Source organism: Dama dama, chromosome 11, assembly GCF_033118175.1.
Source record: "Dama dama isolate Ldn47 chromosome 11, ASM3311817v1, whole genome shotgun sequence".
NCBI classification, from domain to species: Eukaryota; Metazoa; Chordata; class Mammalia; order Artiodactyla; family Cervidae; genus Dama; species Dama dama.
Window position 1 is genome coordinate 7,977,616 of NC_083691.1, and position 22,033 is coordinate 7,999,648.

The 22,033-nt window shown below is 56.8% G+C and overlaps 1 protein-coding gene across 3 annotated transcripts in view; it reads right to left on the reverse strand.

Annotated features, from left to right (window-relative positions):
* Positions 1 to 20,950, reverse strand: part of DNM1 (dynamin 1) — a 44,698-nt gene extending 23,748 nt beyond the window's left edge. For all 3 annotated transcript variants that reach the window (XM_061154540.1, XM_061154539.1, XM_061154541.1), the window contains exons 1-10: positions 20,687 to 20,950; positions 6,694 to 6,767; positions 6,315 to 6,464; positions 5,772 to 5,975; positions 5,380 to 5,478; positions 5,114 to 5,274; positions 4,006 to 4,148; positions 3,731 to 3,866; positions 3,461 to 3,528; positions 2,195 to 2,333 (exon numbers count right to left, since the gene is read on the reverse strand). In XM_061154540.1, the coding sequence (XP_061010523.1) occupies positions 2,195 to 2,333; positions 3,461 to 3,528; positions 3,731 to 3,866; positions 4,006 to 4,148; positions 5,114 to 5,274; positions 5,380 to 5,478; positions 5,772 to 5,975; positions 6,315 to 6,464; positions 6,694 to 6,767; positions 20,687 to 20,847 (1,335 nt within the window). In that variant the 5' untranslated portion in view covers positions 20,848 to 20,950. The remainder of the gene's footprint in view (positions 1 to 2,194; positions 2,334 to 3,460; positions 3,529 to 3,730; positions 3,867 to 4,005; positions 4,149 to 5,113; positions 5,275 to 5,379; positions 5,479 to 5,771; positions 5,976 to 6,314; positions 6,465 to 6,693; positions 6,768 to 20,686) is intronic.
* Positions 20,951 to 22,033: the final 1,083 nt, after the last annotated feature.

Sequence of the window (22,033 nt, forward strand, 5' to 3'; positions counted from 1 at the left end):
TGTTCTTTTCTGAGACTCGGTTTTGTCATCTGTAAAATGGGGATAAGACTATCCACTGCTTAGGGTTGTTCAAAGGATGAAGTCAGATAACAAGGGCAGGCACTTAGCCTAGTGCTTAGCACACAGTAGGTGCTCAATAAACAGCATCCAGCTCCTTATTATCATTGTTGTCAAAGGGACCACTGAGGGTGCTTGGGTGAGAGCAGTCTGCCCCTGCAGAGGTGGGGACCTGAAGGAATTATGAGGACTGTAGACCCAAGGTTAGAGGCTGGCACCGGATCTCAGAGCCAGGAGCTACCCGGGCTGGCCTGGGTCCACCTGGGTGGCTGAGAGGCCGCCGGGCTTGCTCAGCAGCTAGTTGCGGCCCACCACAGGAGGCCCGGGCCGTGAGGAAGCGATGGCCAGGCCCAGCCCCTCCCAGGCGGCCATCATACCTTTTCGCTACACTTTCTGATGGTGGCCGTGAGCTCACTGACTACCATATCCACACACTTGATACTGGGCTCTTTAAGCTTCTGCACCTGCTTTTTCACTGTGGCTTCAAAAGCGAGGTCAGGTGTGAAGAGGCCCGTCCTGCACCCGGGAGGAGGAGGGGGAACAGGGCGGGGTGCAGCCGGGGTGGGCGGGCGAGGAGGAGGAGGGGAGTGAAGGCCAAGCGGAGCCAGGGTGCGGGGCGGAGGATGGCAGGGGCACGAGGGAAGAGAGAGAGACACCGACACAGAGAAAGAGAGAGGAGAGAAGACAATGTGAGCGTTGGGCCTGGCCCTCCTGTTACCACCCAGACTGGCACCTCCCGGGTGTGGCCAAGCGCCCCCCTCCTCCCCGCCCCCCAGGACTCTGAGGGCATGGGAGGGGTCTGAGGGATCAAGCCCCTGCCCCATCCAAGGGCCCTTACTGAGTTCATATTCTTTCCCAGGGCTTGGCTCCGCAACTCTTCAGCTACCCTGAAGCCTGCCCCCTCTCTCTTTTCCAGCGCCATCTTTGTCACAGCCCAGGGTCCTGCTGAGGAGCTGACCCAGGCCCGGATTCCACTCACCTCCATTCTGTTCAACGCTAGGTTTCCCAGAACCTCCTGTATTTGCTTCGTCCCACCTCCAGAGCCCAGCACCATTCCCTATGTGCCAAGGTCGTGGCAGCCCACTGCCCAGGCGGTGCACCGCACAACCCCGGGGGGCGCCGTTTACATAGACTACGGGACAGAGGACGCCTCCCGGGCTTGCTGTGTAGCTAGCTGCCTGGTCTCCATTCTCTACTTCCTGCTCTACTCCGGCCCTTCCCTTTCTCCTCAAGGGGCATCCTGTGCCTCTCCTCCAATGGAGTCTGGAGCAGCTCAGTTTGGAAAGACAGAGAGAGAAGAGGAAAGACAGAAAAGAGTGAAGATGGTGATAGAGAGGGGCCAGGACGGCTGTGGGGAGGGGAGAGGAGGGGAGGCTGGGGGGTGGAGTCCAAAGCCTTGGCTCGGAGTTACAGCTCTGCCACCTCCGAGCTCACATGACCTTGGGCAAGTCACTTGATCTCCCGAGCCTCAGTTTTCCTGCTGTGAAATGGATACCATCTTCCCTGCCTTGCTCTGCCCTCCTTGAGTGGTTCTGTGAGGCAGATGGAAGAGGATTCTGTCCCTGGAAGGCTGGATGTGGATGGAAGGGACAGGGAAGTTCCTGAGTGAGGGTCCTGAGTGAGGGTCCTGAGTGAGGGTGGGGGTGAGATGGGGAAGATGAAGGACGGTGAGGAGTTGGGGTACCTGCTTGACCTGGGTCCTCTGGATCCCTGTGGCCGTCCAGGCCCCTAGGGCGGCACCCAAGAAGGTCCCGTACCTCGTCCATCTCCAGGGCCAAGACTTTCCCGAGACCCCTCCCTGGAGACCCCAAAGATGACCCCACCTCTGGGAGCAGGAAGGGGACTGAGTCCCTTCTTCTCCCTGAGCTGGGGGAGCTCTTGGTGGACTCTCGGAGCAAATAACCACCACCATACCTGTCTTTCCAACGTCTAATCCCTTGGTCCCCCCAGCCTGCGGGCCAGGGCTGGTTAAGGCCCCCTCAGAGAGCCCCGCTCTCCTGGACTGCGGTGGCCTGCCTCCCCCGCCCCGCTGAGGTCTGTACATGCTACCGGGGGCAGTGGGGTGGGGTGGGGAAGGAGCGCCTGGCAGCAGAGCAGGGCGGGGCAGAGGTTGGGGGGTGGCCGGGCTGCTGGTTACCTTCTTGGTGCACTGTCTAACGGTGCTGATTAGCTCCGAGATAACCATGTCCACACACTTGAGACAAGGTTCTCGGATCTTCTTCACCTGCTTTTTCACAATGGTCTCAAAGGCCATGTCTGGGGTAAAGAGCCCGGTTCTGAATGCCCGGAGCAGGAGAAGGGCACAGTGTCACAGGCCAGCTCCTGCCAGGAGCACCAGGCCACGGCCCCATCCCAACCCCCTGAGCTCTGCCCTCGGGGTCCTCCCACTACCCCTCTCTGGGCTTCAGTATTCCCACCTGTAAAATGGGCAGGAGGGACTCTAATGAAGATCTTTCAATTGGTACTTTTCAAGACAAGACAAGGTTTGCTTATAGTTGGTGCATATGTCCTGCTTTGTCTTCAGATTCTGTTCCTACAAAAGGCTGTGTGGCTAGAAATGGTTTGAAAACTGCTGAACTGGGTTGTCTCTGAGAGCCTTTCTGGGAAGAAAGCGTTTTATTTTAAGACTCGCAGAGAGATTTTTTTTTCCCTGTGCCTTAGCCAATGCAGTCTGTAAATTTCATGCCAAACCTTGGATTGGAACCTGCATAAAAGCAGTGACATTTTTGTCTGGTTCACTGCCTAGGCACATAGTGGGTGTTTTAAATTTTCTTGTTGAAGCATCAGTGTAGCTCTGGGTCCCTGGAGCAGAGGCTAAGATTTTTAAGGACTGGTCTCTTTCCCAGTCTTCCTTCCTGCTCCACTGGCCTTGGTGTTGGCTGGAAGGAGGGAAGTGGGGCGGAATGGGGCCAACTTTGGGCTAAGGGGATCATGGGAGGGTCTGGAGGGTTGAGAGGCCTCATTTCATCACAAAAGGTTCACAGACCAACACCTGGTGGCCTATCTCAGGCCCTACCCATTGGTTTGGGCAACTTTGTGCTGGAGACGACTGGTGGGAGCTGTCTCACCTCGGGGATGGGCAGGGGACCCAAGCCCAGAGAGTGCTTCCCCTGCCACCTGTACCTTGGGCTCTACCCAGCTAGTCTAGCCGCCAAGCCTTGTACCTAGGAACAGGCAAAGGAAGGCAGCAGGCTGCAGGTACTGGGGTAGCCCGGGTCTCCTATCCAGTGCCCCTTGCCAGAGCCTGTCCAAGTTGGAAGCCAGAAAGTCGGGGTTGAGGAGGCTGAGCACTAGGGCTCCTCATCCTTCCCGAGGGGAGCTCACTGCATCACTCTCTCTACCTCTGCGCTAGACCCCTTCTGCCTTCCAGGGTTTGGCTTCCCTCCCCGGTCCCCATACGTGCCTAATGCCATGGATATTCTTGATGGCATAGCTGATCTCCCTTCGGAGTTCCTTCTCGTCAAACTCCATCTGTGTAGGAGACCAAGAGATGTCTGGTCAGGGCCTCTGCTGGTACTTGGGAGGTCAGGATAGGCTCCACCCCACTCCCAGGACTGGCAGCAGAGCCTCTAGTGAAGTCAGCCAACATACGTGTGAGAGAGTTCCAGGTAGGTGAGTGGGTGGGAGGGAGGTGAGCCCTCCTGTCCCAGGGTGGGGTGGGAGGCCTGCCTACCTTGACCAACTCGAAAGGGAAGCGCTCATGGAAGATCCGGTTGATGCGGGCGCCCCCCGACAGTTCATAGGTGTCAATCTGGTCCCCTGAGCCTTCGATGCGCTTCTCAAAGTCTACAGCGAACTGTTGGACCATCCTGGGGATAGAGTGGTGTCACTCTCTGAGGGGGCAGCAGCAGCCCAGTGCAGGGAGCCCAGGGAGAGCCCCAGTGGTGCTGAGAGGCTGCGGGAGGGGCAGCTCCATGATGGGGAGTCAGGGGTTGGGGAAGGCCTCACTGTAGCAGAGCCTTGGTCTTGCGCGCTGGGTCATCAGGGCGGAAGTTTTTGTACTCCTCCACCTCCTTCTCGATGGACAGCAGCTGGCTCTGGAGTTTGTTTCGCAGCCCTGGCAGCGTGTCCCGGATGTGGTTTGTCAGTTGCTGGGGGTAGGGGCGAGGAAAGCATGAAGACCATGGTCACAGAGACCCAGAAAGCCCACAGGACCAGGCAGGGACCAGGATGTCTGGGGTCCATGTGGACATGGTGAGGTGCAGAGCTACAGCCCTGACCACCATTGCCCTGCCCACCGGAATGAAAGCTGCCTGGCACACAGTAGGTGCTCACAGAGGTGTTTTAATTGAACTAATGAGTCAATAATGCCATTTTTAATAGAAGCCAGAAATTTAGATTTTTATTGGAAATCATTTGATTTTGACTAATTCAATAGTGTTAGACACCACAAGAGCCAGGTGAAATAAATCAGGGGCAGTGATGACTGGAAGACTGCCCCCTTGTGCCCTCTAGGTTTAAGGCCTCCCTTAAGGTAATTCTCAAGTTCTGGGACTCACTCTGGTTAGGTCCCCCCACACAGTATCTCCCTGAACTGCACAATGACTGTAAGAAATGGGTCTTATCACCATTTTACAGATGCAGAAATAGAAGCTCAGAGAGCTGGAAAGTCTTGGTGGGTGAGTGGCGAAGCTGAGATTGGAAGCAAGGTGTATGGCCTCCAGGGACCCCAATTTTGCCCCACGTCACACTGCCTCCCTACTGTCAACACCTCCCCCCACCCCCCAGTGATTCTGGAAGCCTCATTCCAGGCAGAGAAATATCCAAGGAGTCCCCTGGGATCACCTGTCCCCAGATCAGCCTCTCCCCATTTCAGAAGGAACCAAGGTCTTCAGCCAAGCACGCTCCAGTCCTAGCCCCTAAGCCCAAGCCCCTGTCAATGCCACCCTCCACCCCGGGAGGGTGCCAGGGCTCCCCTCCTGGCCCCAGACGGGGAAGGGGCAGCGAAGCTCGGGTGCTAACTTGCTGTGGGACAGTGGGCAACCCTCCCAAAATACACTTCAATGACTCTCTCTCATGCTGGTTTCCCAGACTACATCCTGGCCTGAGCCCCTACCTGGTTGAGGACCTTCTGCAGGTAGGGCGTGCCCATGCGGTCAGCCAAGTGGCGGTAGGAAGGGTGGGAGAGGAAGAACTTGCGTTCAGCAGCCAAGGCAGCTGTGATATCTTTCTTACCATCGATGTCCTTCTGGCTTCGGTTCACGACTCCAATGTAGCCTGTGGGTGGGGTGGAGGTCAAGGGTCATTCAGCCTTGCAGGGAGCGAGGGGCTGGAGGTGAAAGGGAAGGGCTGTCACGTGGCTCAGGGGCATGGCCTGCCTACCTCTACGCAGCGGGAGCAGCTTGTTCTCCAAAACATCGCGGGCATCTGTGCCCTCGTCCATCAGGTCCAGCTTAGTGATGACCCCGATGGTGCGCTGACCTGGGGGGTAGGGTGTGGCAGGAGAGGGTTGTCTACACCTGCACTCGCCCTCATACAGGAGACCCCAGGCACTCCGGATCCCACCACACTCCCGCTATCTCCCAAGTCCTCTCCCTCCTTCACTCACTGCCTGCCTGTGCTCCGCCCCCCATTCATTCTCCGCGGTGGCCCAAACGACTTTTAAAGGCATAAATATGATCCCCCTGCTATTCGCTTAGACCCTCCAGTGGCTCCCCCTTACACTGTGAATAGACCCCCGGGGCCCTGCGTGTTGGCCGCCTGTGGGAACCTACCCTGGGGGTCCACCTCCTTGGCGACCTTGAGGGCATCAGAGTTGGCCAGGTCGGAGTTGGCCGGGGACACGGCCAAGATGAGGCAGTTCTCCTTGGTGACGAACTGCATAAGCATGTCCCGGATCTGGAACTCGATGTCGGGAGGTTGGTCCCCCACCGGGACCTTGGTCATTCCAGGCAAGTCCACTAGGGTCAGGTTCAGCACTGGACAGGGCGGCGAGAGGGCGGGCTCAAGGCGAGGGGCGTGGCCATGGGCGGGCGGATTAAGGAACAGGGCCAGGCTTAGAGAGGACGCGTTTGGGGGCGTGGCCGTAGGTGGGTGGGGTTAGGGAAACGCGGAGGGCTAAAACAGAGACCCGTTAGAGGTGTGGCCAGAGGTGGGCGGAGCCACGGCTCGGTTGGGGGGCCCAGAATAAGACGCGCGGAGAAGAGTGAAGCCCTGAGGCGTCGCTAAGGGGCGGGGCCAAGAAGACAGTTCCCCCAAGGGGCGGGGCTCGGCGAGGGAGCTGAGAGGCTGGGGGCGGGGCTAGGGCCAGATCTCACCGTGCGGCGAGTAGACGCGGAGGTTGATGGGCACTGGAGAGATGCCCTTGTTAGTGCCTGTTACCCGGTCGGTCTCAGCCTCAATCTCCAGGCGCACCTCTTCGAAGTCAGTGAATTTCTTCCCCTTGCAGTGCAGGAACTCGGCATATTCTGCCCCAGAAGGAGCCAGGCGCGGGGGAGAAAGCATCATAACCAAAGCTTAACTGGGTCTCATCTCCCACTGGGAAAAGACCCTTCACACACACACACACACACACACACACACACACAAAACACTGCCTTCTTCTTCCTTCCCCGACAACAAGGCCACCTCTCCGTTATGCATTTTTATCCCTGCTGTTCAGATGGGGAATGAGGTCCAAAGAAGGGAAGCCCATACCTGTGGTAGCATTGACCAGCTGCAGGACCAGGGGGCGTCGCGTGACAATGCCAGATCCTCGGGGCAAGAAGTCCCTGCAGTGAGTTGGGGGTGAGAGGAAAGTCAAGGTCTGAGGAGGCTCCCTGTGTCCCAGGGACGCCTGTCTTGTCACCGGGGACCTCAAATCTCCCCAGAAGTGCCTCACCACACCTCAGCCCAAGAGATTCACTAAGGGGAGACGGCAGCTGAGAAAGGTGGAAAAGATCACCCTCAAGTCCTCTGGGTCACAGAATTTATGAGTCTGAACTGACCCCCAGACCTCTCTCACAGTCTGCCCTGTGTTGGTTCTGAGCCAACAGGAAGTCCCTGCCCCAACTCAGTCACTGCCATTCAACTCAGGAGAAACTGAGGCATGAGGTGCCCCATGCCAATGCCCAAATGTCCAGTGGCCACAGAGTGGGTGCCAAGGAAACGGAGCCGCACTTCCTCCCCTCCTTTCCGCTGCGGGGAAAGGCAGCATCTCACTTCCCCTTCTCCTAGCCCCATCTGGCTGTGGTTGAGGATGAGGGGGATGAGGGGAAGGAGGAAACAAGGAAAAGGACTCATGCTTCTTAAGTGCCTACCGCATGCCAGACTCTTTGTGGGCAATATTTCATGGACTCTACACAATAGCCTCACTAGGAAGACAGTATTATTATCCCCATTTTACAGATGAGGAAACTGAGGCTCAGAGATATTCATGTTGTCCAGCCCGTATCTACCAGACTCTGCAGTAGATCTGTTTGACTCTCTGGTGAAGGCTTTCTGCCCATCATCTCCCAGCAGACCCAGCTCCTTTTGAATGACTGAATGGAGGGGGTCCCAAAGTCACTTCCTGCCTGTAGACCTGATGTCTATTCTTCAGACATCTGCTATGTCAATTTCAGCCTCAGCAGTCCTTTTGGCTAACTCTTCAGGGTGCCACTTCTCTCTGTCCTGTCAGCTCTTTTCATCACCCCACCCATCCACCCACAGCCCCACCCAAGCCAGCACAAGTATGATGGTGGAGGCCTCTCCAGGGATCAGGCTACTGGGATTGGAATCATGGGATTGCCAGGATTCAGGAAAGAGGGGAGCTGAGGGACCACAGAGATCTCCTTCATGGTGAGGCACATGAAGGCCCAGGGAGGGGAAAGGATATACTCAAGATACTATAGGGCTGGGACAGAGCCAGAGCAGAAACCTGGATGCCCTATCCTGAGCTCAGAGCTCAACCTGGACTCACAAAGCTTTCTGTGCTCAGGTTAAGGGCAGAGGGTCCCAGGACAACAGAATCGGCCCAGGCTTCTGGGTTCAAGGCCTCATCTGGGGACCCTGGGGAGGGCTCTTCCATTCTCTGTCCTCACCCTGCCCCACCTCTGGGGAGAGCAGAGACTAATGAGGAGGAGTCAGCCACTTTATGGGGAAGGAGGATGACAAATCCTGCATTTATCCATCATTTCTAGATGCCAGACAAATGCTTTTCATTTGCGCAAGACTATGAGGCTCAGAAGGGCAGGGCTCGCACTTTTCCGTCACAAGAGGTGCTTAATAAATGGGCACTGAGGGGGCGCGGGTTCAGTTCCTTGTCAGGGAACAAAGTTTACATGCCGTGTGGCATGGCCAAAAAATTAAATTAAAAAAAGGGCACTGAGGACTTCCCTGGCGGTACAGTGGATAAGAAGCCCTCTATCAATGCAGGAGATGCAGGTTTGATCTCTGGTCAGGGAAGATTCCACATGCCACGGAGCAACTAAGCCAGTGCGCCACAACTACTGAAGCCCATGCGTCTAGAGCCCATGCTCTGCAACAAGATAAGTCACCGCAATGAGAAGCCTGTGCACTGCTATGAAGAGTAGCCCCCAATCACTGCAACTAGAGAAAGCCCGCGAGCAGCAATGAAAACCCAATGGAACCAAAAATAAATAATAAAAGGGAACTGAATCCCCAAGTCCTCAAAAAGTGCTCTCATATGGAGAAGATAACTTTACAGATGAGGTAACCAAGGCCTCAGAGAGGTGAAATAACTCATCCAAGGTCACCCAGTCAGAAATGGCAGAGCCGGGGAATCAAACCCGCTGCTGTTGGACCCCAGAGCCTGGGAACTTTCCCATTAAACTCTGCTGCCCCCTAAACCTGAGGAGCCAGACTTGGCTTTTTATGTAATTCAATTAAATTCAGTGTAGAACATATTTGGGAGCAGCTGCTCTGTGCCGGGCCCTGTGCTGGGCCCTGGGGATGGGAGGTGATGAGTCAGACGGCTCCCACCCCGAGGAGCTCACAGCGTGGTGGGAGAGACAGACAAGTAAACAGATAATGTGATGCAGTGTGACATGTGCTGGAACGGAGGTGCACCAGGCAGCACCGAGGGGGAGGTGGTTAACTTTGGGTGGGGGGAATTCCTGTCTCTGTCTTTGCCCCTTACTCACTGACTGCTTTGCAGGGGTGACCCCCTAGTACTTGGGAACCCCCCCCCCCCCCCCAGGACTGGAGAGATAGGGCATCTTGGCTCACAGAGGCTGGGGAGGATATGGGGACCTGGGGTCTACCTTCTTCCCCACCTTCTCCTCACCCAGCTATACCATGGCAACAGTAGTTGCCATGGAAACTACAGGCGGGGCTGGAAAGGATGGGACTCCCCACAGAGAGCCCCTCCCCAGGCAGAGACATGAACCTTCCCTGGAGCTCTAGCCTGAGAGCACCACCCCCCCCACCCCCACCCCCTTCCTGCACAGATGGACCCATTTGGCCCTGGCAGGCCTGAGGGGAGGAGGTCCCTGAGGTGCCACGTAGAGGGTGTGGAGAACCCAAGGCCCAGCTGGAGGGGTGATCAGGGGTCTGGGCCAGCCTGCTCCGAGTTGCTGCCTCCCAGGGCTACTTAAAGGACAAGCAGCTTATGGAAAGCAGAGATTAGAGCACAGGGCATGTGTGGGAGCAGTGCCTACTCAGACCCAGATCTCCCAGGCCGGGGCGGGGATGGGCGCCCAGGTGGCCAGGGGCCCCATCTTGGCCCTGGCCCAGGCTCTCAGAATTCCCTGGGTGGCTTGTTCAAATGCACATTCCTCAGACAGGCTGGGTTAGAATCTTCAGGGTTGGGGTGGGCAGGGGAGTGGAGGTGGGAATCTGGATTCTAAACACAATCCCCATGTTCCCACCAAGTTTAAGGCTCCTGGCTCAGTGATGAGGAACTGGCGCCAGGCAGAGGCGCTGGGTTCGAGTCCTGACTTGGCCATTCCCCAGCCTGGTGCCCCTGGGCCAGTGGCTTCACCCTCAGGGCCTCAGGGTCCTCAGCTGTAAACCACATGATCCAAATGAGGCATCATATATGACCACGCGTGGCTGCAGAATGATTCCTGGAGACTTAGCCCATGCCTGGAACAGAGTGGGCACTCAGCAGCTGGAGGGGGCTGCCAAGGAAAGCCTCCTATCCTCAGCACCCCTCCTTTGGAGAATCCTCCCAAAATTCAGCAAGGAATCCAAGATCCTGAAGAACCATCTGCCTCACCTCCTTTGGGCACTGAATCAGATCTCGGGATTCTGACCACATAATGTTGCCTGGAAACGATGGACCACAAGGAGGAGGAGTTTTCAGAGAACATCTCATTCCCCGTCATTGTCCAGGGGGTGGGACGGAGGCCCAGGGAGGGGCAGGGAGCTGTGAGGCCACACAGCAATGGAAGGGATGGCTGAGATGGGCCCAGAACCTGGAAGCCTGCTTCTCAGCTAGGCCCACGCCTGGACAGGCAGTGATGAGCATGATTGTTCCCACATCCAGACTCGGTGCCTCAGTGCCTGCTGGATTCTCATGCTGGGCACAGGATGGGCTATTGTAGGGGCTCAGGCAATCCTGGAAGGGGCGAGCATGGCTGAGTGACTCCACAGCATCCACCTTTTGCCTGGACAGACTGCCCCATAGCTTCAGTTAAAGTGCCCCCTGGGGACTTCCCTGGTGGCCAGTGGTAGGGGGTCCAGGTTCTATCCTTGGTCAGGGAACTAGATCCCACATGCCACAACTAAACGAAGACCCTTTGTGCTGCAACTAAGACCCGATGCAGAAAAATAAATAAATATTGAAAAATAATAAGGTGTCCCCTGGCGCCTTTGCACTGGGGATTCGGGCCTGATCTGGTCTCCCACCAGAGCCACCTCTGCACCTCCCACCCAGCTCCTGGTTTGCCCAAGAGAGGACAGAACAGGTGCTCAGAGAAAAGTGTGCTCGGCCCACCAGCCTCGTCTGACGTGTGGGAGGGGTGGATGGTGACGTGCCAGTGCCTCCCACTCGTTTGGACAGATGGTGGTTTCCTGGGGAGGCCTTGCCTTGCCATTTGCAGAGACACCTTCAAACCTGAAGCACAGGCAGGTGAAATAAACACATCTCACGACCTCCAGGCCCCGCATACGGCCTATCCAAACTGACACTGTTACCCCAGAGGGGCCTGGAGGAATTATACCCAGAGCTGCTGCTCCTAGTCTACAACTGCTCTGGGACCCTGGCTCCCAAGTCCTGCTGAGCTCAAACACCACCAGCAAGTAGCCTGCTTGGACTGGCGTGTGCCCGGCGGCGGTCAACCTTGTAAGTCTCTTGTTTCCTGGACTCTGATGTCAGACAGGCCTGGCACTGGATGTCCGAGCTGTGTGACTATGGATAAATCATCAGACGTCTCTGAATCTCAGTTTCCTTATCAGTAAAATGGGTTTCTGTGAGGCCCATATAACTTAATGTCTGTACCCAGGCATGGTAGCAATGATTATAAATAAAACTTGTTGAGTGAGCTGAGCACACAGCCTGGGTTCCCAGGACCATGTCATCCATTGATGCCGCAGGGAGGGAGCTAGAAGATAGGTTTCCTGGGGGCTGGCCAGAAGAGTGGGTGGAGGCCAGAATATTTCCAGCCCAATCTTGCCTTGAAGTGGAAGGGAAGGGGCCCAACAGACTGTGAGATGCCCTCTGAAGCAGGGAGCCAGGGTGGAGGCGAGGGAGTGGGTGGGCCAAGAAGTACAGTTGGGAGGAGGTGAGACTGCCCCCAAGCAACAAGTCCCTCTCTGTTCCTGCCGCCCCAGGAGGCCCTGGGCTGGCCCATGTCACACAGCCCATGAATTTCCAGCTGAGGTTTGAAGATTTCAGGGCAGCCCTGGCCTTAGCTTCCCCTGGTATTCTAATGTCCTGAGAGCAGGGCCTGGGTTGGCCCTATTTACCACGGTATTCCCAGCACCCAGCTTGGAGCCTGGCATGGAGCAGGCGCTCAGGACACCCCTGTCGGCTGAAAGAATGATTGGAAGAAGTTCCTCCATTTTCCCCATCACCGCCCTCATTGTACAGATGTGGAAACTGAGGCACAAGAAAGAGGGTTGCCCAAGTTCACAGTGCAAGTTGGTGACAGGGTAGGACTGGTGCCCCAGGCCCTGGATTCCAAGCCCAGCACTCTCCGCACAACTATTCTTCAGTATTAAAGAAAACGTGTCATCTTTCTTTTCACCTTATCCTTCCATCCTTCCTACCATTCTTCTTTGCCTTTTTCCTTCCTGCCTGCCTCTCTCCCTGTTTTCCTCCCGCCTTCCTCCCTTTCTTTCAAGTGTTGACGACTTTATACTTTCAAAATGGAAATGATTTCTTTTGCCCCTGCTTTAAAAAAGTCATATGCTCTCTCATTTTTTCAGAAAATACATAAGATGTTGAAAAAATAAAAAGCGACCATCATCACCAACACCTGGGGCTCAGCATTGTAAACGTTTTATCACTTATAAGAACAGTCATGACAAACCCCGATGGATTGTTGATTGCAGGCCAGGGATGCTTCCAGGGGCTCTGAAATCTGCATCATCACGAGGTTTCTTTCGGGGGTGATGGAAGAGGTCTAAAATTAGATTGTGATGATGGTTGCACAAATATGCTAAAAATCATTGAAGTGTGCACTAAAGATGGGTGAATCTTACAGCATGTAAATTCTACCTTAATAAAGTTGTTTAAGGAACCTGCAGCCTCTTGATTGATGCTCAAACGGCTGTGTGAGGTTGGCCTGGCCAGTTTCCCCAACTTGAAGGGGAAGAAACAGGCACAGAGAGACAAAGTCAGGTGCCCCTCACGGACCCGGGCTCCGAGCCACACTTGGGTAGCAGCTCTGCCTAACAGCTCAGCGTGGACCTTTCCCAAGTCGCTCAATATGGAGTTACTTCTGGATCCTTATTTCTTTCATTTATTTCACGGTGCTGGGTCTTTGTTGCAGCATGCGAACTCTTAGTTGTGGCATGTGGGATATAGTTCCCTGACCAGGGATCAAACCCGGGCCCCCTGCATTGGGAGCACAGAGTCTTAGTCACTGGACCACCAGGGAAGTCCCTGGATCCTTATTTCCTATCACAAACAGCCTGAGGTGAAGGAATCTCAGCTCCACTAAATTATCTCCCTGCTCTGAAACTGAGGGAAACCTCAGTTTCCCCATCTGTGAAATGGGACACAATCCAGCAGCTCCCTCCTATGGCCAATGAGGGGATGCCTCAAGACCCTGACTGTAGAAGGATCTAACTAGCAGGCTGCCCATTGCTGCTGCCCGTGAATCACCTGAGTGCCCATCCTGGGCTTGGTGCCTACGTGTGCCAGGGAGCATTGCATTCACCTGCTGAGATGTTTCTCCCCATCTGGGCTGATGGCCTCGTTTCCCTGTGCTAAGATTGGGAACAAAACAGTGGCGCAGAGATAAGCAGGTAAAACATTCATAATAACCTTGGTTGGATCTCCTCTGCCAGGAGCTCTCAGCCCAAGGTCATGGGCCTCTTTCTTCCTCTGTGGTCCCTCATTCTGGGAGAAAACTGAGTCCTGCCCCACATGCCAAGGTCAGAGGCTGGAGGGTGGTCAGGGAAGGCATCCTAGAGGAGGTGTTGGATGATGTGAGATCTGGAGGTTGAACCAGGGAAGGAAGAAGACAGAGGTGGGGTGAGGCACCTTCCTGGCAGAGAGAATAGCAGAGTGAGGGAGAGGGACAGCCCGTTTCCCCATGAGCTGCAAGATACTTAGGTGGCCGCCTGAGGGGAAGCCTGGCTGGGTAAGGCCAGCCTCAGGGCCCCAGCTCAGGAGATAAGGCTCTGCTTGGAGGGCAGGGAGCTAAGAAGGGCTTCAAGCAGAGGCATCGGAATGGGAAGCCCTAGAGAGTTCTGAGCTGCCCGACGGAGAATAGCAAGAGAGGAGTCTGTCCTGGGTGGTGGGTAGGACAAAGGTGATGGTGGCCCAGGTACAGAAGGGATGGACTGGGGCAGAATCCACAGGGTCTGTAGACTACATTGGATGGAGATGATGCGAAAGGAGCTGGGAGCTGATCCCGGGGCCTCCGGCTGGGGCACTGGGAAGGTGACGGAGGATGAGATGGTTGGATGGCATCACCAATTCAACAGACATGAGCTTGGGCAAACTCTGAGAGATGATGAGGGACAGGGATGTGCTGCAGTCAGTGGGCTTGCAAAGAGTCAGACACGACTTGGTGACTGAACAACAACATAGGAATTCCAAGTGGCTAGAGCTGACTGCTGCAAATGGTTGGTGTTCCTTAGCCAGAATTCAGTCCAGGAGGGGGTAAGAGTGCCCGAGAGATAACCAGGGAAAGCAGAGGAGGAGAAGCTGAGGCGTATGGAGAGGCCGGCACAGGGGCTTGGGTGCAGAGGGTGGACATTCACATGGAAACGGAAGACCCGTGCTGGTTCCTGTCCTGCCTCCGATGCACCGCTGTGTGACTTCAGGCAGGTCCCTTACCCTCTAGGTGCCATTTCACCACTTGAAAACTGGGGATGATGCTCCTCCTACTAAGAGGTTGCTGGTTCCAAGAAGACAATAATCCGCACTGCCCTTGGACCTGGGGGCGTGGCCCCATCCTTGTTGGGATCTTTGGCCTCACCTTCCCCATGAAGCAAGGAGTTCCGGGGATCAAGGGAAGGTGCTCAGCTGGAGCCTGTGCACCCCTCCTTGTTGTTATTGTTATCTTGGTTGCTCAGTAAGCCTGACTCTTGGTGACCCCAGGCCTGTGGCCCGCCAGGCTCCTCTGTCTCTGGGATTTCCCAGGCAAGAACGCTGGAGTGGGTGGCCATTTCCTCCTCCAGGGGATCTTCCTGACCCAGGCATCAAAACCGATCTCCTGCATTGGCAGGTGGATTCTCTGCCGCTAAGCCACCAGGGAAGCGCCTGAACAGCCCTCCTAGGCCACACTTAAGGGCCCTGGAACTTTCTCTCAGTCTCAAGGGTACCTCTAGGTTCTCTCCCACCTGCGGGCTGCCCTCAGTGCGAGGAGGCAACCTCGAGGCTACGGTTGATGGAGCTGGAAGATGAGGGCAGCCCGGGGAGTCCCCACCCCATCTCAGAACTCAGAGGAGTCTGAAATTCTAAATTCCACACCATCCTGCCAGGTTGCTTTGAAGGTGTGTTTGTCAAGGTGGGAGGGCAGAATGCATTGTAGTTAGCAATTCCTTAGCTTGATTTATAACTGGAATATTTAGACATATGGCATGTGGGCTCCACTTCTGCCTGTTCCAGGCCTGATAACACCGCGTCTGTGACTGGCGGCCTCCGCTCCCACCTGACCCCTCTGCACTGGCCTGCCTGTGTCCCCTCCCCCTGTTTCTGACCCTCCAACCCCAGCCAAGGCCAGGGAAACTCGATTCTCCTGACGCCGGGATCAGATGCCGTCTGCCAGAGTCACCTTTCATTCCCAGCTCCTTGGGGCCACTGGGTGGGGCAGGGGGTTGGAGAAGACATCCTCTAGCAGGGATGGGCACACAGGTCTGGCTGAGGCCATGTGCCAGGAGCGTGCTCTGAGCAGGGAGGGGCACAACATCATGGGTTCTCTGGGTTGGGGTGGCTGAAGAGCCCGCAGTGCCTCCCAGACCAGCCTGATCTCACTGCGATCTCTGCTCCTCACTGCCCTTCTCTCCTCCGGGTTCCACCTCCGGCCTTTCCTCAGCGGGGACCCTGCACCTGGAGTGGTTCACTCCTTTGCCTGACCAAGTCCTATTTTCGCTCAGGCCCAGACCTAAACGCTCAGATGCCTTCTCTGGCCCCCTGACGACTCCTGCTCCGTACAACATCAGGGTCCTGGTACACTTCTTCAAATCCACAACATAAGAGCTCTTTGTGTAATGTAGCCTCTGTCTGTCCCACTCAGCTGTGAGTCCCCCAAGAACAGGGATGGGTCTGGCTTTTTCACAGTTCTATTCCTCAGGGCCTGGCGCACTGCAAGTGCCAAGGAGATGTCAGTTCCCTCCGCCTCTCTACTTCTGATGTCTCAATTATGCCCTAATCCTCTTTGGCCTCAGTCTCTGAATCTAGGAAATGGGATGTAGCCTGAAGTGTTCAGAGGAAGAGACAGATCTTAGTAGTGGAGAATGGCCTGTCCCCCATGGCAGGGGCTGGGTCTGACCAAGAGAAGGGCTCTCAGAGGCCAGAGACTGGCATAAGGTCTGTGCTGGGACCAGAATGCAGAGAAAGGGGATTGGTAGGAGGCAGGGAGCCTGAGTAAAAGGTTTCCCAGGTGGCTCTGGTGTAAAGAATCTGCCTGCCAATACAGGAGCCGGAGGAGATGCTGGTTCAATCTCTGTATCGGGAAGATCCCCTGGAGAAGGAAATGGCAACCCACTCCAGTATTCTTGTCTGGGAAATCCCATAGACGGAGGAGCCTGGCAGGCTACAGTCAGTCCATGGGGTTGCAAAGAGTTAGACACGACTTAGTGACTGACCAACAACTCAGTGAGCCTGAGCTGGGGTAGACAGAGTCAGCAGAGGAAACCAAAACCCTATTCCCCAGGCTGCCCTTTGGGCTCTGGGCAGAGGCTCACTCACCAGGCTCCCTGCCCCACCTGCATCCTTGCCCCTCCTCCCAGCTGGTACCTCTGCCCAGGCAGGAACAGAATGGGCACGTCCTCTGGGCCAGACCTGACCCTGAGTGCCTCAAGGGCATGATGTCAACACTCGCCACAGTCCCATGATGGAGGTGCTATTATTATCCCCATTTTACAGATGAGGAAATAGCAGCTGGGCAGGGTTTAAGAAACATGCCCAAGTTTGCCCAGCGTGTAAGTGCCAGAGCTAAGCTGCAAACTCAGGTCTGATTCCAGAGCCTGAACGCTCAGCCCCTCTGCCACACTCCTGCCAGCCCTGGCCTCCTGGGGGAGCCAAACAGGAGGGAAGATGGACAGTGCCCGACAGTCAGCACGCCTGGGCCTCAGAGTGAGTGAGGCCAGGGGTGCCGGAGCCTGGAAGCCTGTCCCAGGACACCTGACTTGGTGCCAGATGGGTATAGTGGGGAGGGGACATGCATCTGGGGGCAGACGAAGGGAAACCTGGGGCACCAGACATCTGCTCACAAAGGGCTGGGGTGTCCGGGGGCCCACGCACACTCCGCTGTCTGTGCTTACCACTGAGATGATCTCATCTACGCTCACGAGGTGACATCCCATCTCTTCCAAATTTATATTTCCAGCCCGCCTTCCCTCTGAGCTTCCGACTTGCATCACCACACTGCCCACCTGACATTTCAGACTCAACGAGTTCAAAACCAAACTCCCGATCTTACCCCCCGACCCCCAGCCTGCTCCTCCCAGACTCCATTAGTGGTACTAACACCCACCGGGGTCACAGGTGCTAAAGTCATCCTGGATTCTTCTTTCCTCACCGTCTACATCCCATCTCCCAGCAGGTTTTGTAGGACTGTCCTCCAAAATACATCCTGAACCCCACCATTCTCCCCTTCTCTCTGCTAAAGCCCTGGTCCAGGCCACCTGTGCCCATCGCAGCAGCCTCCGCACCTGTTTCCTGTCCCCCTTCCCAAGTCACACACTTGCTGGAAGCAGCTCAAGTCATTCCACTGCTTAAGAGCTTCTGATAATAATAAAAACAAACATAGTTCCTCAGCTTAATCTGAGACCCCTGCCTACCTCTTCCATGCTGTGTCCACCTTGTTCACCAAACACCAGCCACAGTGCTTCCTTTCTGTTCTTCAAAGATACCAAATTCGTTACTGCCCCAGGGCCTTTGCATGTGATGTTCCCTCAGCTTAGAATGCTTCTCCCCAAATAGTCACATGACTTCTTGTCCCTCAGTTCTCATCTCAGATGCCATGGATTCCCAGACACCTTCTCTGACCTCCCTGTGGAAAGTGGCCCTTTTCCCTCCCAGCATTGACCATGGCCCCCGTTTTCTTCTTCATGTCCATCTGCTGGACACCTGAATGAATCAGCCTTAGTCTTCCTTTCTGTAAAAGGGAGACAAAGAAAAAGCATAGACCCAGAGCAGCCCTGCCAGGGTCCTGGGCAGCTGCCTGGGCCACCTCCACTACAGAGATTACAACAGGGCCCTCTTGGGTGCCCAGAAGCCTGGAGCAGCCTCTGCTTCCTCGGATATATTTTCCACTTCCTCTCCATGGGGGGTTGACTCCTGGGAAACCTCAGGAGACAGAGTGGCTGTTACCATGCATACGGGTCTGGGGAGCCAGCCCAGGGTGGAGAGCAGGCCATGCCCCTACCCTGCCCCAGACCTGCGCCTGGACACCCTGTGTATCCTCCCGTGGGGCTGCAGTCAAAGGCTATTAGATTGTGGAGGGCAGCGAGAGGGTCTAGGCCTCTGGGGGCAGAGTCCGAATCTCACTGGATCCCTCGACAAGCTAACAGTTGCGAAGTCAGCTGTGGCCAGGCTGGCCTGCTGTGCTGTCTACCGGTACCTCTCTCTGCTGGATGGTGGACTCTGAGACGGCAGCGGCTAGGTCTTCTGGCCCATGCAGGCCCCAAACCTAACTGAATATCGGTATCTCCCTTCCACGTGTCTGTAAAAGGGGGCTTTTACACCCTGAACTCGCTGGAGCCCCACACCCACGTCTCCGGAAGGCGGGGCAGCAGCTGTCAGTGGGCCCATTCCTCGGATGGGGAACATGGGGGCCCATACACCTGCACGCCCTGTTCTCCACGCTGAGCTGGGCTCTGAGAGGTGGTGCAGGCCCCAGGTTGGAGTCTGACAGATGTGGTCCTTCTTGGCCCTGTGACCTTGGACAGGGCCTCTAACCTCAGCGTCTCAGTTTCCTCCCCTGCAGGGTGGTCATCACAGTACCCGCCTCACGGGGCTCTTGTGACCCGTCCCATATAGGCTGGCAGGGGGCACAGGGGAAGGGCCCGGCAGATGGTGGCTGAGGTCAGCTGCCCCCCGGTGCCCCCTGTCCAGAGCACACAGCAGGCACAGAGCACGCGTGAGCAGAGGGAAAGGCAGCCCTACGGTTTGTACCCTGAAAAGGGCAGGATGTCCACGACTGTCATCTGAAGCATGAGGGCCTCGGGGGCTTTACGGCCTCCAGGGTCCTTCCACCCCCTCGCTCTGACTGTCGGGCAGTAGGGACAGGGACCATCTCTGTGTCTCTTGTCTGCGTCTCTGCAGCTTTGGCGGGGGGGGGGTCACATGAGCAGGAGAGGGGTTCTCTGGAAGCCCTTCCCCGGGAGACAGACGGCGTCCCTCCTCTGCTGAGCAGATGGGCCCGGCCGCCCCCACAGTGGCTCTCCCGCGTCCCACAGATATATCGCTCCAGGCAGTATCCGTCTCCCTCACCCCTGAAGCTGACACTGGGCTTCCCAGGTCATTTGAGGGGCAGGGACGACAGTCCAGTCTAACCGACCATATTAGAGGTGGGGAAACTGAGGCTGAGACAGGGCAGTGACTCGCTGGAGGTTTCACAGCAGAACCTGGCTTGGGACCCAGGATGTCTCAGCCCAGAACTGTCCTCCCTGGGATGGGGGGAGGAGGAAACTCTGCCTGCCTGCCTCCCTCTCTTCCACAGGTCATCCGCTTCTTTACCCATGAAGGTCATTGGAAGAAAGCTAGGGTTTCTGAAAGAGGTGAGGGTGGCAGATGACAGAGTGGGGAGGTCAGTGTCAATTCTCTTGCCTCCTCCCTCAGTCTGCCCAGCCCCCCCACTCCGCCTCCAGCCCCCCGCTAGAGGGCCCGCCTCTCTCTCCTTCTCAGCCCCCGGAAAGCCCATCTCTGTCTCCCCTTCTTGGGGGAGAGCCTGGGGGGTGGTCACGACCCTGCCGGCCTCCCTAAACCCAGGGCTCTTTGTCTTGGTGGTTGCCCCTGACTCCTTGCCACCTGGCCCTCCCGGCGCCTTGTGGGATCCGTGGCAGGAGGGGGATTAGGTCGTGCAAATGGCTCCCCCCACCCCTCCCCGCCAGCCTGCCTCCCTCCCTGTCTTAGTCATCTCTGTCCTCCACCGCCTTCTCCCTCCATTCCAATCCCTCTGCCAGGCCAAGGGGAGGACGACACTGACAGGCGGCCCCCCCCACCCCGCAGGGGCGGCGGCAGGGCAAGGGGCCGGCGGCTCCGGGAAGGCTCAGAGGCGCTGGCTCCCCCCACCCCCTCTTCCTCATCCTGCAGTCGCGCCTCCCCCCTCTTCCGCGCTGCGCACGGATGGCGGCTGGAGCCGCAGAGGTGTGTGTGACGGGGGAGACTGTATCTGGTCCCCGATGCCCAAGGGGCCATGTCCTCTCCCAGGGGCGACGGGAGGGGTGTCCCCCCACCGCAGTCCAGGAATCCCTATGAGAGGAGGGGGAGCTGTCCATAGAGCCTGCGGGCACGGCCCCAGGGTGCTGCCTGCTTCAAGAGACCACCCCCAGAACCGAGGGGAGTCATGCAAGCCCCTCGGTGCCCATGGCGGGTATGGTGGGGGGTGGGTGGACAGCCCTTTACCCGGGTCTGCTGTCTTCCTAAAGGATGGAGCAGAGGAGGGGGGCGTGAGCCCGCGGCCGCAGGCTTGACGTTTGCGGCCCAGCGGGGGTGAGGGGGGTGTGGGCCGCTGCGCCCCCGAGGGGCTCTCGTGGCGGGGGAGGGCCGCCTTCTCCTGGCTGGAGGTGGGGGCGGGGGGCCCGCGCCGTCCGCGGTGCAGCGCCAGGGGCTGCGAGGTCGCGGCGCCGTCGGGGCCGGGTCCCGAGACCGGGAGGACCCAGGAGCTGAGAGTCCGCTTTCCAGGGGCGCGCCGCTTCCTACCTGCCTACGAAATTCTCGAGCACCGAGCTCTTGCCGGCGCTCTGGCCGCCCACCACGGCGATCTGCGGCAGGTCGAGGTCCGCGTTCTGGCCGATGGCGGAGAAGGCATCCTGCAGCCGGTTGACCAGCGGGATGAGATCCTCCATGCCACGGTTGCCCATGGCTGCTGCTGGCCCAGTGGGCTGCGATCCGGCCGCCGCTTGGGCTCCCGGCTTCGGCTCCGCGGATGCAGCAGCGCGCTCAGACGCTTTTCTGCGCCGCGGATCCCCCCGCCCCTCGGGGATCGGAGCGCCGAGCTGCGCCGGGGTGCCGCGAGGGGGCGCCCGCAGCGCCGCGGGTCGGCAGCCGTGCGCAGGCGCCGCCCGTGGCACTATGGGGACTGTAGTTTTCAACTTCTGCGGCTTTTGGGGGCGCTCGAACCGTGTTTGGGGGAGGCACAGATGCTTCACCGCACGTTATCTTTCCTGGAAACGGGGAAGGTCTCCTAGGTACCAGGTACCCTTAGTACCAGACCTCTTGGAGAGTAGTCGTGGCTGCTTCACTCCCTCTTACAAATGGGGAAACTGAGGCTTGGAGGCAGGGGCCTCCTCCAAGGTCATAGTCTTCTGACCTTCAGTTCCACTCGGCTTCATTGCCTTCTACTTTAGGTTGTAGCACTAATTTATCTCCGGCATTTCCCTTCCCGCCTTTGGGCCTCAATCTCCCTGTTTCTAGAAGGAAAAGATATAGAGCATTAATTCAACAAATATTTACTGAACAGGTTCTGTAAGTCATACCCTGTTCTGGGCGCTGGAGATATAGCAGTAAACAAGACAGACCAGGTCTCTACCCTCATAGATCTTGCAGTGAAGACAGACAGTAAGTGAATAAACAGATAAATGAAACAGTACAAGTGAATATAGTGTACACTAATAGTGATGCGAGAAATAAACATAGCATATGAAGAGTTCTCTTTAGCCTGGCAGGTTAGAAGGGTTCTCTGTGGAGGTGACAGTTGAGAAGAGACCTGAATAGTGAGAAGCAGCTAGCCAGGCCAAATGAACAGCAGGTACAAAGGCCCTGACACTCGGAAGGGCCTTCTTGGGACAGTTGGAACGTCTTGTCCTGGTAAGTGAAGTCTTCTCCCCAAACCATCAGGGTGGTGGTAAAACAGTAGGGCTTGAATCCAGAACTCTTGAAACCCTACCCTATTTATTTTTTTCACATGGAAAGACCATGGGTCCCCAAGCCAAGTTGTCCACCTCTGCATTTAAGGAACCTAACTGGGACTCCCCACAAGGAGGCTAGGAAAGAGAGAACAGAGAGAGAACCCTGGAGAACAGAGGAGCCTGGCAAGCTACAGTCCCT